The 18,503-nt window shown below is 40.2% G+C and overlaps 1 protein-coding gene across 1 annotated transcript; it reads right to left on the bottom strand.

Annotated features, from left to right (window-relative positions):
* Window positions 1-4,323: 4,323 nt before the first annotated feature.
* Window positions 4,324-16,513, bottom strand: prpf6 (PRP6 pre-mRNA processing factor 6 homolog). The gene is made up of 21 exons (XM_079478296.1): window positions 16,281-16,513; window positions 15,959-16,118; window positions 15,627-15,745; window positions 15,469-15,547; window positions 15,065-15,241; window positions 14,582-14,722; window positions 14,336-14,430; window positions 14,085-14,241; window positions 11,931-12,093; window positions 10,719-10,837; window positions 10,413-10,631; window positions 10,047-10,169; window positions 9,820-9,941; window positions 9,584-9,722; window positions 7,898-8,017; window positions 6,019-6,195; window positions 5,775-5,908; window positions 5,602-5,693; window positions 5,406-5,520; window positions 5,116-5,242; window positions 4,324-4,789 (listed from the first exon to the last, which is right to left on the bottom strand). Exons 1-21 carry the CDS (start codon window positions 16,460-16,462, stop codon window positions 4,637-4,639), a joined length of 2,913 nt encoding a protein of 970 aa, XP_079334422.1. The 5' UTR covers window positions 16,463-16,513; the 3' UTR covers window positions 4,324-4,636.
* Window positions 16,514-18,503: the final 1,990 nt, after the last annotated feature.

Genomic DNA, 18,503 nt, shown 5'->3' with positions numbered 1-18,503 from the left:
TTAGTGGGGGCTTCCTGTGTTAGGTAGTGAGGTGTACGACTTGGAATTAGGAGAGCTGCTGACCAAGGTATCCGAATACTCGTGCCATACGGAGACTGTAGAGGGTGATCCTGCCGGTCGAAGGACAATACCGCAAAGTCCTTGGATATCCGCTGTGTTGAACGGAAGGCCGCCTACCTGGGAACTCTCCATTGGATAAACGGATCTCTTGTGCACCCCCTGTGGCTGCCTGGTGTGCGGCTGTTCTGACTGTGGACCAATCTCGCCTGTGCCCGAGAAAAGGGGGGTAACGTGTTTTAAATGCTGCGTAATACATTTTATAATTAATAAAGAGTTGTTTGTAAACTGCCATCCGAGTGTGTTGATCTCTACCTTCCTATAATTCGTGCGGTTGTTACACTATTATGAAATAAATGGGGATATAAGAGTCTTATAAATCGATTTTTATTTTTTTCAAGAAGTCTTACAGAGAATGTTGACTTTTGATAGACATAAATGAGGAGCACTCAAGCGGTTAAATATCCTTGTAAAAGAGAGGGAAACTGCTTAATGAGTTTCTGATTGAATGAATGTGAACCAGTATTAACATCAGATGAATGGTGGCTTCCACAATGTAGCACCGTAAAGTAGTAACTGCAAACAAATGAGCACCTTCTGTCCCCAAAATCGTTTAAAAACATTGAGCGATTTCAATATTGTTGTTAAAAAGAGAACCAAGTAATCAAAACAGCTTATTGTGTGTGTTATGAGTAGTCTTGTTTTATACCTGTGAGAACATGAACCTGATTTGAAATACTTCAGCATATTACAGATGTACATTTGGCTCAATCTGCAGCATCAGTAAATGTCTCTATATGTGCTTGTGCGTTTGTATAGCCCTAATCAAAATCAACCATGGTTTTACTACAAATTTTTATTTATACCTAACAACCATGGTTAGTAGCGTACTAAACCACAAACTAACCATTTTTCAACAACGTATTTACAGCAAAACCATGGTTATACAAAAAACGTCAAAATACAACATTCTTGCATAACAGATAGCCCATAGGCTACAACAGAAAAGAGAAACATGTACTGCTACCATAAAGTTATACAATGCATATGCGTTTTTATAAATGCGTTTGACAAAACCTCAGCTTCACAGATGGAGTGCTCTAAAAAACGTGTTCCTTTTTATTAAAACCTGTGAATTTGTATAAATAATGTTAAGGGAAAAAATAATGTGCATAGTTTTAAATAAAGACTTAAGCCGATCTGAGACCTGTATATGCTGTGATTTAATAAGCGGACACACTGAGCAATTTCTGCCAGCAGTTTATAAGCATCCCCATCATTTTCATTTTCCGTCGTTGTATTCCTTTCCGTCTTTTTATTGGTTGGCTAGATGTCCTTTTGTGGCCTTTTCCCTGTAAAGGAAAATTTGTAATTTTGGATTACAAGATTGTCAACGTATTATTCGAGCTATAAATCAATCGTACCAAACTTTCTGGTTTGCGGCAGTTCTGTCTGATGAGTTCGGCCATTTGGGAGACCACCTTTGTCATGCTGTCTGCGTGGCCTTCGTTTAGACGGCTGAAGATATGAGTCATCCCATAAATATATCGCAGAATACGATGCACCTACCAATTTGAAAAACAAACTCTAGTTTGAGACCAAACAAAAAAATCCTGGTTTCACAAGCGCTAAAGTGACGGTCTAGAATGAATAGACAGAATGTGCATTAAAACATACACGTGGTCATGTACAGGGGGCTGTACCTTCTCAGAAGGACAGTGGTCCGTTTCTTTAGATATGTCAAATGGACCAGTCAGATTCTTTGTCGAGAGAAAACAAGAGAGCAACTTATTTCAGATGACATTAAACCAATTCACCAGCAGATGGAAGCAAGAGACCAAATGAGAGTAACATGCGATATTTTCCTTAATGTTTCAACGCCTTGACAACAGAACAGTTTCCAAGGTCCACATAAGGCTCGATTATATGATGATGCAAGAAATAAAATGACGGATTTGGAGAAAGTGCACTGCATAAAACTGTGAAATCAGGTACGTACCAGGTTCTGGAGCTCGACCAGGATGAGCGCTCTGTAGGTGCTGATGATCATTGAATAGTCACACGCGCGCTTACTGTGCGCCACTGCGAGCAGCAGCATTACGGTCACGCAGACCGCAGGCCTGTTCACAAACTGCGCACAAAAACACACGCATTAGCATTCCTATTTACACGCAGAAATATAACGCACTAATATTCGTTTTAAACGAGAAATATAGCCTACCTTGGGGGAAAAAAACGCAATTCACGGTTATATTTAGAGACACTAAGGTCATGGGTTCGAAACTCAAAAATGAAAATATTTTTGACTCTTAACTCTTGGAGTAAAAAATGCATAAGTTAAACGTGCATAAACCTAAATGTTACACGCAGAATTTTCTTTGAAAAAGTTTTCAAACTAGTTAAACTACATTTAGTGATTTTATCCAAAGCGACTTACAGAGAATTCAAGGAGCGCGTTTGCATCTTAAATACAGACCCCTTTCATACGTGGTAGTGTTTTATTGTCACCGACACGCAAAACATCCCGCAACAACACAACACGAGCGCTCGTACTGAAATCTCACGAGGTGTGATGCAGATCTTACCATTGACCATGGGATACCGAGACACCGCTGCGCGCACCACTCAGAGCTCGTAACGGCGGACATCGTCCAGCGGCGTCCGACGCTGCTTTACATGCTTCCCCCACAAAGCCTCATGGGCAGACTGCGAGAAAACTTTCCACTTTAGGTACGCGGTTTTGGATGGCGTTTTAGTTGGTGTCCTGGCAAAAGGCGCGTCCACGAGCCCGAACCGCGTCCATTCCTGCATTGCCGAAATCAACGTGTGGCGAGACTCTGGTTTCTCTCAGCCGTCACGGGCTGCTGGCATCGCGCTTTGGATTTCACCAGATCTCCAGTCTGATCAAGTCGAGAAAACTTCCGCGATCAATCAACTTTGAGCTTTGTTTCGGTTTCAGCGGATTACTTTATATAAAACTCTGCGTTGAGTCCAGTCCCTCACAGGATGCCGCGCGGGTTTGTGTTATACTGTGCTCAGGAAACGGCTCCTTTAGGGAGCGATGGAGTCCACGCTCGCTCTCTCTCGGGTCAGATATGGTAAATATGAGTAAGACATGAGTTTAAATCGGAGATCTTTTTAATGACTGTTATATTTTTTATATCACGTGGTGCACATCAACCTTTTTTTGTTGTGGCCCCCATTGGCCGCCCACAATTTCTATTCAATACGAGATTCTTTAAAGCTTGGATGATGTTTATTTTTTTAAATTAAAGAAGCATATGCAAACGAATATCTTTAGGTTTAGCTTCTTTGTCTTATTATTATTATTTTGCGAGTTTCAATCGCATTTTCCCGCCAGATTTACTTTATACAATTTAATAAATGATGAAATGAGGGTTTCTATCAGCCAGCGGCAGGCCTTATCCTTTATCAAACAGATTAAATGTTAATTGTTAACACCCGAACTAGAATAAACTAGATTCGTTTAAAACCACCTCATGTTCAGTAGTTTTGATGACGTCGTGCTTGATTTGCTTTAGGCTGATTGAGAAATGCAGGATGGGTCTTGAATTGGATCATTGGAAGTCTGGCCATTGGACAGTCATTTCTGACACAAATAGTCCCGGAGGCTTTAAACTAGTCCCAGATATCTTAAAATATGTCAGTGCCATTTGTAGTAATTTTTTTCTAAGGCATTTTAATAAAAGCGACATAAATAGCCTAAATTAACAAAGGTATAGTCCTGTCTTAAGCTAAGCCTTATCTATAAAACCAGGCCTATTTCACCTTGGAATTATAAAGGTTCCACATTATGAGCAGTTTTGAGATAAGCTTCAAAGTTGTAGCATTTCATTTGACTCTGTAGGTACAACAGTTTTGTTTTCTAAAAAAAAGTCCAGAAATCACACTAGCGACTAACCTTTTTAGACAAAAATGTCAGAACCTTAAAATTCCAAGCCTATGATGTCATTAAGAAGTGCGGTATAATGTTTTTGATAACCGATAATAAGGGTACGTTCCTTTAAAAAATAAAGTGTCCAGCATGGATAGATCATTTACAAATAAATACTTCGATAATCCATTAAAATAGGAATTTCAGTTTTATTTCATGTTGACTTGAATCTTACTTGAAAAATGTGACACCATCCAAAAGCAAAGAGCACATCAGGAATCTGAATTACCAGCAGCTGGTTGTGGAGAATGTTTGAGGAACAACAATACACATTTTACAAACAGCAAAACCATGACATGAGCACTGACATCTGAAGAATATAACAGTCTTCATTTATTTCCCAATGAGCAGCACATTTACACAAGCACGACAAGCAGATATTGCTGATGATGTCCGAGGGTGCTGGAAACAATGCATGAAATGGTCGCACATATCTGGGTATGCTTATGTCTAAGACTATTATAGAAAACACATCTGAAATAAAGAAGCCATCACTGTTCCAGAGGACACAACATGTTAACAGTGGAAAAGTCTTTAAAAAACAAAACCTCGTAATAGCGTTCATCCGCAGATTCTCTAAAAACTACATGCTCGGATTTGAAAATCTGCTGTCAGTCCTGGACTTCAGAAGGTGTTTTTGATCTTTGAAGCCACAAGAACCAGGATTTCTCCGATGTTCTTCTGCCAGTTTAGAACGTGCTTGGATTCGGCACACCACAGCTCACCGTGCCGGGGTTCAGCGTTCTCGCACCGCTTCTTTACCTCCTGCTGCTGCTCCTTCAGAACAGAAACACAAAGAAAAGAGACAAGTTCAACATGGTCATAAAGTTTGTAAACAATCTAAAAAAAATTCTGCACTAGTCAGTTCTCGGTCCAGAGGCGTTGAGCCCCAACCGCGTCTATGCCAGCATTGCCAAATTAAATGTGAGAAATTTATTTATTTCACAAGAAATCTACTATGATCAAGTCAAGTTTCGGCAAAAAATCCTTTAAGGGTCCTACAGATACAGGCAGTTAACAAAGCACAGCAATTGAAAATTGCAAGATTTGAAAATAACCAAAATTCCATAAACATCAAGAGACTAAAATTGTTGAATGCTTACTTCTGTTCCATGCTGAAGCTCGAACTTGTAGAAGAATCCCCATGCGTCGCCCAAGTCTGGCTCGATCTTGACCGTGCGCAGGAACCATTCTCTGGCTTTCGTTATCTTTCTCTCGCTCCAGAACAATCTGCAGGTTACACAAACACCAGCACGGTATAAATGCAACCAAGAAAAAAAACCTGCAGGCAAGATCAGACTGTTCTTGGCGTAAGGGCGTGGGAGGGTTGCACCGAAAGCCAGAATTCAGATTTGAGAATTTCGCTAGGTGTGAATCTGGTGAAGAGTCTTACTTAGCCACTGCCAGCAGCACGTGAGGATCGTGTTCGCACTTCTTCAGAGCGTCGACGCTTTTGGTCCTGCGCTGAGGTCTGGCCTCCAGGAACACGGCTTCAGACCATAGGATGCCTGTTGATGGAAACAAGCGATGAAGTGTGATAATGTGTCTTTGTGCATCTTTTGGGGACGTTGATAAAAACTGTGTCTTACCAGAGTTGGGACACTCCTGCAGTGCTTTGGCCATAAGCGTGTTGGCTATGTTTTTCAAGCCCCCTCTGAATTCGAGACGGACAGACTCAAGCCTAGAAAGGAAGAATCGCAAAATAGATTGAAAAATTTTCAACCAAATATTGGTATTTTTGCCTTTTCTAATAGATTCTTACCACAGTTCTGGGGCTTGAGGATTCTTGAGTCGAGCTTTTTCGAGGATGGCTCGAGCTCGCGTGAGCTGCCCAACTTTCTCCTCCAAACGGGACAAAAGGAGCCATAAGGACATGGAATGTGGGCACTTCTTCAGCTAAAGAGGCACAGTGGACAAAACAGACCTTTTTTTAAATACCGCTTTCGTTTGACCTTAAAACATCCAATCTATACCCAAAAGGCATCCCTGGAGACAACAAAACGTACACCCTGGTTGTAGGCCTCTCGTGCTTTGTCGACGTTCTCCGACTGTTCCTCGATCTGACCTCTCATCATCCAGAGTTTGGGGAAATCTTCATAATGCTTCAGGGCTTCGGTACACAACTCATGTGCGGCTTGGATATTTCCCAGCACCCACTCCAGCTTTACTGACTTCATGAACACCTGCACATATTTCGCACGGAAAACACTCGTGAATCGTGATTGATTAAGACTGAAGCAATTACCTTATAATTGCCTGTCATGGTGACATTAAACACAAGTATCAAAGCAAACAACAGGCTGGGTAAAATCCACAAAAACAAGTAAGGTGCCCTGAAGTGCATGTAGGAAAGCCGGGAAAATGGAGGCCAGGAAGATTTTCACGAACGTTTTCCCGTTAGAACCCAACATGGCCTGCATCCATAAAAAACATGCTAGCGATAACATTATCTCTCAAGAGAAATCTTGCCAAGTGTTTGAGGTTCATCTGATCTTGTGATATTCGTCTAGATGCTGACACTTGTTCCTGGTGCCAAGAGTTAAACAAGCCCAGACAGGAGGCCATTCTGACATCTTTTATCCTCCGCACCATTTCCTCCTAAAGCTCTCACGCTCCTTGAGCAGGTAAAAAGCCATATCTGGTATCAAGTGGTTACCATCCACTTATGAGATCTTTTGACAATTCCTTGCACCCCTTCAATCAATGCATCCATCAAAAGACTAGCAATATGTTTCACTGCCTAGGTAAACTCTGTAGCCTTTTCATTACGAAAACGGAGCACAATTTGTCATGTGACCATAGTTATATGTACTGTAAGTTTAGATTTCAAGAGTCAAAACCAGTCTTAAAGGTACAGTGTGTAACTTTTTGGAGGATCTATTGACACAAATACAATATAATTTCTGTCTGGCCCTTTAAGTAGCATGAGAACATTTGTAGTAAAAGTCAAAACTAAAAAATGATCAATTTTATTTTATGCCAAAAACCATCAAGATATTTTGCAAATTTCGTCCAAATATTGTTCTATCCTAACAAACCATACATCAATGGAAAGCATATTTATCAGCTTGCAGATGATGCAAACATCTTAATTGTAAAAACTTCACTCTTAAGACTTTTTTAGTTCTGGGTCACATACACTACCGGGTCAAAAGGTTTTGGACACTTACTCACTTATGTGTTCACATTTATCCATATTTAAGAATAATAATGAACTCATTAATTTTGAAATAAAACAAAGGGAACTATGGGTATAGTAGTATATATATTTTATCATCTTCAGTGTAGTCACCTTTTCACTAGAATTTGCGGAAATGTTTTTTTGGTCATTTTATCAAGCAGCTTCTTGAGGTCTCACCCTGATAAAATAATGAAGTTCCCATCTATTCTGTGCTCTTATTGGCTGCTCTTTCTTCATTATTCAGTCCCAGTAATCCATTTAAAAAAATATTTGTATTAAATTAAATTTAAAGAGAAACATTTCACTCAAGTGTCCCAACACTTTTGACCGGTAGTCTATATATGATCCATTCTGTGGGGACTCCAAATATGAACCCGTTTTTCAGTATCAAGATTAAGAAGTTATTTTGTAAAATACGAAACACATTATGTAATAAATATATTTTATAATATTTTATTAACAATTTGTTTTCTAAATTTGTCAAATGCCCCATGTATGGAATATTTGTCAACTACCCTTAAAATCTTGCAGCTAGTGTCACATAAATCATGTTGCACAAGCAATCATCACCTGTCATTTCTCAAGATCAATTAAAGAAACAAATCACAAGTTGCAAAAAACAACATGAAACAGTGTGTCCCCAGCAGCTGATACACCCGTGATGCATAGAGGAAGGTGGGCGGTTTGAACCGCAGGTCACTCACCCTGGCAGTGGGGGCGCTGCTACGGGCCTTGGCCAACAGCCTGCGTGCTCTCTCGTATTCATTATTCTCTGATTCCAGCTTCACCGCAGCCAGCCAGATCTCCTCACTGTTGGGGTTAGCCTAAAACAACAAGAGACACACACATAAAGCTTGACTGAGTGTTTACTGGCCCATTCAATGTTTTGATACTGAAAGTGGAACATCTATTTTCGGGAAATGCAAGGCGCTGATACAATCTCCTGCATCTATATTTTGTTTGTTCAGCATCTTTAATTTGACACTTTACTTACAATTCTGGCAAGCTGTGTGTTCCTTCAGCTGTTGTGTTATAACTAGAAACACTTGAAATCTTCCAATTTTGTATTAAAATACAAATGAATTCTACAGAGCTTGATTATGAACATCTGTAACAACTATTTGTTAGCTACTTCTTATAGACCTTATCTTTTAGGAATTCATATAAAGTTTAAGCCAAAGCTCATTCTTTCGGGGTGGTTCGTGATATTCTACTTCTATGTATGGTATGGGTCTGGCAGGCATGTGATCAGCCAAGGACAAAAAAAAAGTTAAGACTGCACGCAACCTCGCCCCAAACAGTCTCTAAAGTTACTTATCAAATGTTACATGTTTAAAACAGGCAACTGTTTGCCAAAATATATTTTTTTACTTAGCAACACAAAATCTAACTATAATAATTACACAAATCTGCAATTTTGGAAATCTAAGTGCAAATCTTTATTAGTTTAACAGTCGCCTAAGCAATATTTAATAAAAAAGGTGGATGCTTTGTCTAATGTCAAATGAGATGGCATTAACAAATGGCACCACTTGAGGACTTTATATTAGGCCTACCTTTAATTTTATTGTAATAAGCAAAAATTCATTAACATAATTTCATTCAAAGCCACTAGGTGGTTCATCTACATCATGTGATAAAGGTATTTTCAAACTCTGCATGTTGAGGTTTTAGTTCATTTAAATGTTTGCATTCAGTAGTGACTCGATCGGCCATTTGTATAGTTTCAAGCTATTAAATCACCTATGGCCTATTTTAGTCTCTGTATTTAGATAAAAGTTAAAGCATATCATATAGACGTCTCAAATTCCAGACTCTGGATTATCTGCATACGTTTCAAAACGCTGTTTTGTCACCACGCGCTGTTTAGAGTACCAAAACAGCTGTGTTTGGCGTCTATTTTTTACAAACTCTCCGGATACACAAAGATAACTCAAAATTATGTTCTAAATGAAGCGGTCGCTCTTCATTTATAACAAGCCTGTGCATGACGAACAGAGCGTAGGAAGGATCCTGTTGGCCGGCTGTATGATGACTACGCACGTCCCCAAACCCCCAATCCTCTCAAGAATTAAAATCAATTGAATTTTTGCAATTTATACAGGTGATCACGGCCGCCAAAAAATACAGAAATCTGTGTTTTTTTACATTATTACTTTACATAATTAAAATCAAACACTGGCACTGTTAACATTAGTTAATGAACCATGAACTGATATGAATACCTGTATGGACATGATCGAACATTAACAAGGATTAATAAATGCTAATGTAACCTACACCTTATATATGACTGCTTAAAGTAAACACAAATCAAAGTCTCATTCACATCCAGTAGCACAAATGCCGCAGGTGTGGGATTGTGGGAAATGAATGGTGGTAGTGCTCACCTGAAATGCCAAAGCCAAGATGCTTCTGGCTGCGGGAACATCTCCGGCCAGCCATTTTGATTTAGCCCCCATCAGCCACAGGACCTCTGCTTTGGGACAGTGAGCTACAGCCCTCTGTAACAGAGCCTCCAGAGACTCTCTACAAGATGAGGAATGCAAATGCACATGATAATTGACCTTTCGGTATTAAATAGAAGAAATGAAGAGGGAAGGTCAGAGGTGTGATGGGTTCTCACCGTGTACCGTGATTCTTCTCGAAGTAAGCGGCCCTCAGCCAGACGCTCTTCTTGCTGGGAAAGACCTGCAGCGCGTGGGCATAGATGGCACGGGCACACTCCAGAGCGCCATGAGCCACGCACTACAACACAACAGCCGATCAGCATTCAATATCACAGCAGTGCATTGGTTCTGATGTGTTATTGAATGTTAACAGTATGTGGGTGTGAAAAGGCAAAATGTTTACACTGTCAGCGTCCTCCATCCATGTATGTTTACAGTCCTCTTCTTCAATGCCGATCCCAATCACGGCTCTGATCACAGCCTGACACGTGGCCACGCTGCCGGCCTTATCACACTCCTCTGCATCCTGAGACAGAAGTCAAACGGGCCGTGAGCAGTCGAAATTGATCAACGGTTAACAATAACTGCTTCATTTACATTTCCCTTCACAACCACTTTCACAATCAGACCAAAAGGGATAGTTCACGCAAAAACAATATGTTTCGAAACCTGTATTTGACACACAAAGGAAGATATTTGGAGAAATGTCTCTGTGGTTTTGTGTTCATCATACAACGGTAGTCAATGTCGTATACTGGTACAGACAGACCTGAATCCACTGTTCGCGGTTTATCTCCACGCCGTTGGCCCCCAGTGAGGTGATGGCCCTGTCAATGATCTTCTCCACCATCTGTGTGTTCCCGTTGGCCTCTTCCAGCTTGGCGGCTGTGATCCAGATATGCCGGTCTGTGGGGATGTTTTCACGAGCTTTGTTCAGGACCCGACGAGCGTTCTCATACGTTTCTAATCGGGCCAGGGCCAACCAGAGCTATGAGAGACGGCATGGTTAGACAGAGTCGTTTTACGGACCATAAAAAGGTTCATGGGTCTTGCATCCATAGGACTATGTGCGTACCTCTACACTAGTCGGGCAGCACTCGACCGCTCTGCTCAGCATGATTCTAGCATCTTCTGGCTCCTCCAGTTCGACAGCAGTCTTCCATAAACGCACAGACTTGGAGACATTCTCCAGAGCTGTAAAGATGGGCAGATATTAATATTTTAGATTGAAGAATTATGAAATTTTCAAGATACTGGTATCTGGGTCATTCGGTTCCATTTCTGAATTGTAACTTTCCAAAAAAGAAATACGAAACGTTCAATGATTTTATCATGTCAGTCGAAAGATGGCCTTTTAAACAATAAGAAAAGTATACTGGTCCAGTTTAGGATATTATGGTGTAGTGATATTTCGTTTTTTTACCATGTGACACAGGCCTAATGTCCCCCCTGTTACAGGACAATCTCATCTCTCTTTTAAGTGTTCATTTTCTAAGGTCTAACACGTCTCTCACTTTACCCTGCAACTGAATTTCAATAAAGTATTACTAAACAATGTTACGTTTATGCCATATTGTAATGCATTTCATTTATTTTATTAATGCAACATTGGGCCAGTTTTTAGTGACCTAATTTTGAATATTCATCCCAGAAAACATGTATGATATATGTTGATTCTATAACAGAGGAGAAACAGGGTGGACGCAATGTAACAGGTCGGACAACAATAGGACTGACATTTTATGCTAACCCCAGCCATTTCTACTCATATGGTGAGCACATGGAGACCTCAGAGGAAGGTTTTTAACATTTTATTATTAACAAAATTTTCCAAGATTACAAAAAATGGTTCTCCACAAATAAGCATAACAGAAATAATGTAATTATTTGACATTTGATCTAATTCTGAGTACATATCATAGTGTTCAATGGTAGCGATGGATTAATTTTATAAAACAAACTTTTTTTTTATTATTATATAATCGCGTTTTAAATATATTGTGTGTTGGTGACTCAAAAGACACCGAACATTAGGAATGACCCATCTGTAACTACACAGGTTGACTGAATCACATTTACGTTATAGAGCTGCCAGCTTATTGGCATTAGAGACGTTGATGAAGTATTAATCTGAGATGTTTGAACGGATCTGAGAAGTTTGAACAAGCCGAGACTGATAGAGCATTTGCACGTTTAAAACGATTCATCTATCTCTGTCATAGAGGTATGCAGGCAGAAGAAACAGGAAAGAGGGGGTGAGCGAGCATAACAGAGAGCAGTGGCTGACCTTTCCTGAGCACTCTTTTCTTGGCTCTGATGTCTGTCTCTAGTTCAGCAGCTCTGATGTAGATGCGCACAGACTGAGGCAGGTGACGTACTGCTTGGGCGACAACTGCCTTAGCCGTGTCTCCTGGCTGCAGACGGGCGGCTTCTAGCCAGACATCCTCACTCTTCAAAGAGAGAACACATACATTATCACTCAATAATCACAATAAACATGCTAATGTGTGCATGGACAACTAGGTTGTTTTTTTAAGCCACAACATAAACGGCACTGCCCAAAAATGCATAATCGGTTTAAAGACAAAGCCATTGTATTTTGTTGTTAATCTGCTAAGCGGTGCTGAAATGGGAAGCTCTGCTAAATTTAAACTGAGACTAAGGAGACACACACACACACACACACACACACAGCAAAGACCTGACTTCTGTTCATTCAGTGTAAATTATTTTGTATTTCCTGTTCTTTGACTCCGGGTCCAAAGTCAGCATTACAAGACAAACTGAATCCCACAGCTTACATAAACAAGACTTAAAGTGATAGCTCGCCCAAAAATGAAAATTCTGACACCATTTGCTCATCCTCATGTCATTTCACACCTGTATAAATAACTTTGTTCTGAAGAATACAGAGAAATGTATTTGGAACGATGTTAGCAATTTTCAATTTTGTGACATCATTGACTGCCATAGTAGCATCAATTAAATGGTAGTCAAAGGTGCCCCAGAACAGTTTGTTTTCCTAAATTCTTCAAAATATCTCACTTTGTCCTACTATGGTAGTGGATGATGTCGCGGAACTAAAAATTTCTAACATTCTTACAAATATCTTTCTTTGTGTTTAACAGAACATATTCATTAATAGAGGGTTGAATAAACCTGAGGATGAGTAAATGATGACAGAATTACAAATTTTGAGTGAACTATCACTTTAATCTATTCATGCATTTTTAAGCTGTTGTTGAACCATATTTAGTATTTTGGGAAGTAGGGGATTGTTTCTGGCTGCATGCTGTCACTGTGGCAACAGGTCAACAATATGAGCCTAAAGCCTTTCACATGCTGCCCCCTACTGGACACGCACACAACTTTTAATTTGAAAGCCCCCCATCTGGAAAATGCAATTTATTATAACCTAGATTTTATTGGCCGGTGTGTGTGCAAACGCACCCTGTTATACAAATCCATCCATTTTGTTTAGCGTAATCTCATATAAACCACAACAGCCACACTGAAAAGGCTGTTGGCGATGTCCCAGAAAAGTGGTGTCACTCTGATAACGCCCGTCCCATGACCGCTCACAGACTCCGCCTTATGAGCATAGATTCCACCTTCCCCCAGAGACGCCAGTAACAAGAATGTCGCCGAAAACAACTAAGGTGTGCAGTTGTCAGATGTAAAAACGAACAAAGAAGTCTTCAGAGGTCAGATGTCGGGAGTAAATGAAGACACTGTGGATTCGTTTTATTCCTCAACAGAATGTGCAGAAGACATCAGGTGAAGTCACTTTACACCAGGATGCTTCACAAACGAATGTAAGAAAAATGCAGGATCCATAATGGGTCATAGATATAATGCGGTAGTCACGTGTATTGTCAAGTATGAAAACAGTGTGCATGTTGTAAAGACATAACGCGTTTCACTCACAGAGAGCATGTTTTCGGTTTTCATGGATATGATGCGTTTATCATGTTAACTGTCATAAGAGGATTTAAAGACGTAACGCGTTTGTGCACTCAGAAAACAGCGTGCTCAGATTTTAAACGAATAACGCGTTGTCTAATGTACTCTCACTTATACAAAACAATGTGTTTGGTTTTTAAAGATGAGACAGTGTTTCTCATTTGCGTAACGGCCTTTTTTCTTCAGTTTTGTTGTTGGAAGCACCGGCCCTGCGCTTTCTGCTGCAAAGTAACCAGCAGCTCATTTGCATTTAAAGAGAGACACACCAAAACAGCCTGTCTTTCCATGCAGCCAAAAATAGACTTGTAGGGCACAATATAATAAAAGATCAGTGCTGTATTTTGCGCTGAAACTTCAGACACATTCTGTGGACGACTAGGATTTATATAACATGTTCTAAAGGGGCTATATTAGAGGGCCTTTAAACGAACACATTTGAATCCAAATGAATGTTTTTGCATTTGTACACATATCTCACCTTGGGACACATTTCAGTGCCTTTCATGATGAGGTTTCTGGCCACCTGCAGCTTTCCCGTCACTTCCTCCAAACGTGCAGAAGCGATCCAGGCGGGCGGGTGGTGGGGATTTGTTTCTCTCACGGACTTCAACAGAAGACGGGCCTTCTTGATGTCACTGCACAATGCACAAACACAGAATGCCATCACAAACAGCAACACGAACGTAACGCATAAACGTCTATGTGAGAGGATAAGAGCATGTTAGCTACCTGATGTCTCCTCCATGGGTGGGGATCATTGAATTAAGATCGGTGAGGTAACCTTTAGGATCAACGACTGTTTGTCCGCTCACTGAGTCCGAGACCTGGAGATAGCACAACACCCCAATGAACATTACAAACTAGGGATGTAACAATATTATCGATATCGTGTTTTCGCAATAGCAAAATGGTTTGTGTGATTTAGGTTGGGCTAATGTACAATGGATCTACGAGCAATGTTCAGTGCTGTGTCACCTGACTAAGCCTCATGTCCATCAGAGTGTTCCTGGCCTGACCGATCTTCCTCATGTCCAGCTCTCCTGCGCCAGGTGTCATGCCCCCTGGGTAGGGTGTGTTCAGGCCACCGGGAAAAGGTGTGTTGAGACCACTAAATTGCTGAAAAAATATAGATACGTAAATGAACCGCATATGGCATGCTACACAGTCATTTCAAACCTGTATGACTTTCTTTTTTTCTGCAGATCACAAAAGAAGATATTTTAAAATAGTTGACCCCATTGACTTTCATTATATAAACAAAACCATGACGCCATCTCTCAGAATACCTTATTTTGCAGTCCATTGAATAAAGAGACATATACAGGGTTCTATAACTTGATGGAGGAACAGATGACAGGATTTTAATTTTTAAGTGTCTTATCCCTTTAAGATGTTTTGTTTCTGCTGGAGTCAACAGATTTGACTTTACAGAGCCACTGAGATGGATGTATCTCTCACCGCCTGTAGAGGGTCAACACTTGTGTGGTTTTCTCCAGTCTGAAGATGCTTGGAAAAGAAACTGTCCGGAACAGGTGTGAGCTTCTCAAAACGCGGGTTCCTCTGACGTTTGTTCCTGGCATCCCCCACTTCGGGAATACTCAACCATTCATCCTCTGTGACCTCAGCCAACTTCCTCTGAAAAGGAGAGAAACATTCTGTATTTGAAAAGCTTATAGGCAAGATAATAGCGTTAACAACGCCATGGTCGTGGTTTCGATCCCAGGGGACTGCACATACTCAGAAACAAATGTATAGTACAATGCCATGTAAGTCGCTTTGGAATAAAGCGTCTGCCAAATGCATAAATGTAAATATCACGTCAAATCACATCTAACTGTTGTTGCAGGTTTAAATGAACCAACCTTGAGATCTGAAAACTGCTGCTGAATTTTGGGCCGCTCCATACGGTACTTCTCTATCTCTTCTTTCTCTAGCAGCTCCCTGTCAAAACATGGATAAAATGAGTCGAAACATATGACGCATTCAAAGACAGGCCTAGAGGAGGGAAGGCCACGGCCACCTTCTTTCCTTGCGCCTCTCATCCATTCGTTTATCCAGGGCGGCGTAGATGGCGTCTGCCTCTTCATCGTCTTTCTCATACGGCCCGCTGGAGAACAGGCTGCCTGCATAGCCGTTGAACTGGGAGAGACAGAAGAAAGTACAAAATGCGTCTTATCTCTCCCTATGTTTGTTTCATAAACTTGTGGTTGGACGGTCAATGTTTGCTTATTTAAATCAGCAGAGATGGTGAGAAACTAATGAAAGAAAATGAGTTTCTCTTTACATTAAATGCGTTCTATGATGCCGTGCAAGGCGTACATTAAAACATAACACTGTGTTATGCAGCTGTACCTCATCATAGTTGGTGTCGTTCAGATCTTCTTCGTCTTCCTCATTCTTCTTCATCTGATCACCCACCGTCCTCTTTCCGGGGGGCGCGTGACGGTCGTCCACCGGGTCATTGGCGTCACGAGCAGGACCAATATCAGATCGTGTGGTGAAACCCGTAGCACTGGAGAACACATTGAATGTGTATAATAGACGTTAAACCTCAGATCTACGCTCTAAACATATAACAACGTTTATTTAAAACACGAATCACGCAGCGTGTGAATGTTTCTACCGTTTTATAAACGTTAGACTCTTATGATTACTACGGTTAGTGGCATCTCACCCTCTGCCCAGACCTGGCACGTATCCGAGCGGTGCGGCCATGCCCAGAAACGGCTTCTTCTTTTTATTTAAACCCCCCATGAGCGGAGACGTGAGCGGCGGGGCTTGTCCACCGCCTGCAGCCGCTCCGGCCGGCGCTTTGTTCGCGGTTTTCGCGGATTGTTTCGCTGTGGCGCTCGCCATCGTTGCGCTGCCGACAACACGCTTCACTTCCGGAAAAACAACGGTCGCGCATCCTGTGACGTGTTTTGAAGCGCGACGGCTTTTAAAGCGTATTCGTATGACTACAGCGACCTCAGAAGGCTAGAGGTGTAAAAGACTACATTTAATGACTGAATACTGTCATCGGCATCTTTCTTTCCTTCGTTCGTTATATAAAATATTAGATTTCGTAAAATAAACATACAAAACAAAATTTCTCAACCATTGCATTACTACTCACCATAGCCTCACTTATCATTGTATATACCCATCTGTTTATAGTAATAGCCATCTGTATATTATGTTCTTTGTACATACCCATCTGTAAAGTACTTCATAATACTGTTTTTTTCCTGCACTTATGCCACTATTGTATATCCTGCACTTCTGGTTAGACTATACTACATTTCGTTGACTTGTACTTGTGTAATGACAATAAAGTTGAATCTAATTTAAAGAAATAACCAAAAATAAGATATTAAGAAATGAGATAAGTATTTTGGATATACATAATAATAACAATACATGTTTAATATTAATAATAATAAAACACATTATTATTATTAAGAAGAAGAAAAAGATAAAAAATGATATCTTCAAACAATATAAAGCCAAACAAATTTGTTGTTTTGCGTATGATTTCCACATTATTTTTGGTTCCACTGTGTTAATAACACTTTGGGTCATTTGAAGTAGGAAGGTTTTAGATAGATGGCGATGAAACATGCACATATGAAAGAGCCTGTAATAAAATGTCAACTACAGGGAGCAGCAAAGGCTTGATTTGGGAAAGCTTACGAACTAAAATTTAAAATCAATATAATGACGTTTGCGCATTAATATGAATTTGTCATTTCTGAATCATTCTGAATTTCATTCTTGTTCAGTGCCAAATATTTGATGAAAGCCTAGTGAAGTTCACCGAAGAGGCAAAAATCTCCAATCTCATTTGAAGATGTGGAGTAGTTTATACAGTCCGACAAAGAACTGCAGTTAACATGCGCCTTCATCTTGTGTACCCTATTTTTTATAAAGTTCATATTGCAGGAACAAGCCTTTTACATAGAAAACACCTCATTTTAAGATCATTCATATTTCATCAAGTGATCCATCAAAAATCTTCACAGCAGCTTATCGGGCAGTGTCTCATTGCTCTCTCTGCTTATACGTATTTTTACAATAATGAAAGCAGACACTGTCACATCAGAGTCGAGGCCTTTCGGCAGGTCAATTTAATAAATGTGCCTACAACATCAGAAAATTCAGCCAGGCTGAAAATACAGTTCTTTAAAGCTTGTGCAAAGAGACACGCCTGCTACACCAGACTGTATTTAACACACAGCCGAGCTAAACGCAATATGAAATGCCCAGCTCTCTGTGACCTGACTAAAGGATACTGCCAGTCATCTTGGAATTTGAATTTAAGTTCCTTCCATTCCTTCCTATTACCTCTGTGGTTGGATCATATCCCACATATTGATGTGAGTGTGATGTTGAAAGTACTGTATTGGCAGAGTCATTGCTCAGCGACCAGGTTTCATTTGCACAAAACTGTATAAGTCAGGAGATTTTTAATAATGCTGCTAGCATTTTATTTTATTTCACAGCTTTCTGAACACATGGAGAGTTTCGAAGTGCCAATAAATGTAATTATACCATGGTCTTTTTGAAAGCTCCCTTCTGATTGGTTGGAAGATGTGCATTAAAACCCTTTAATGCATGGCTAGCCGTGGATTATCCCTTACATGTACAAACAATAAATGTAACTAACATCTGATATTAAAAATATAGTTCACCCAAAAAATGAAAATTATTTTCATCATTTCAAACCTTTGTAACCGAACAGCACTGTTCTCTGTCTTTTTCTCAGGAGAAATGCAAAAGACTTTAGCAATTGTTTCTATTTACTCTCCACTGATAGGATTTGATGTTTAGGAAAATTCATTGATATTCCTGAAGAATGCACATTCTTCAAAATGTCTTCTTTTGTGTTCTGCGGAAGAAATAATGCCATACATGTTTG

This window comes from Barbatula barbatula (genome assembly GCF_947034865.1).
Source record: "Barbatula barbatula genome assembly, chromosome: 17".
NCBI lineage: Eukaryota > Metazoa > Chordata > Actinopteri > Cypriniformes > Nemacheilidae > Barbatula > Barbatula barbatula.
This window is presented reverse-complemented; position numbering and strand designations above follow the sequence as displayed.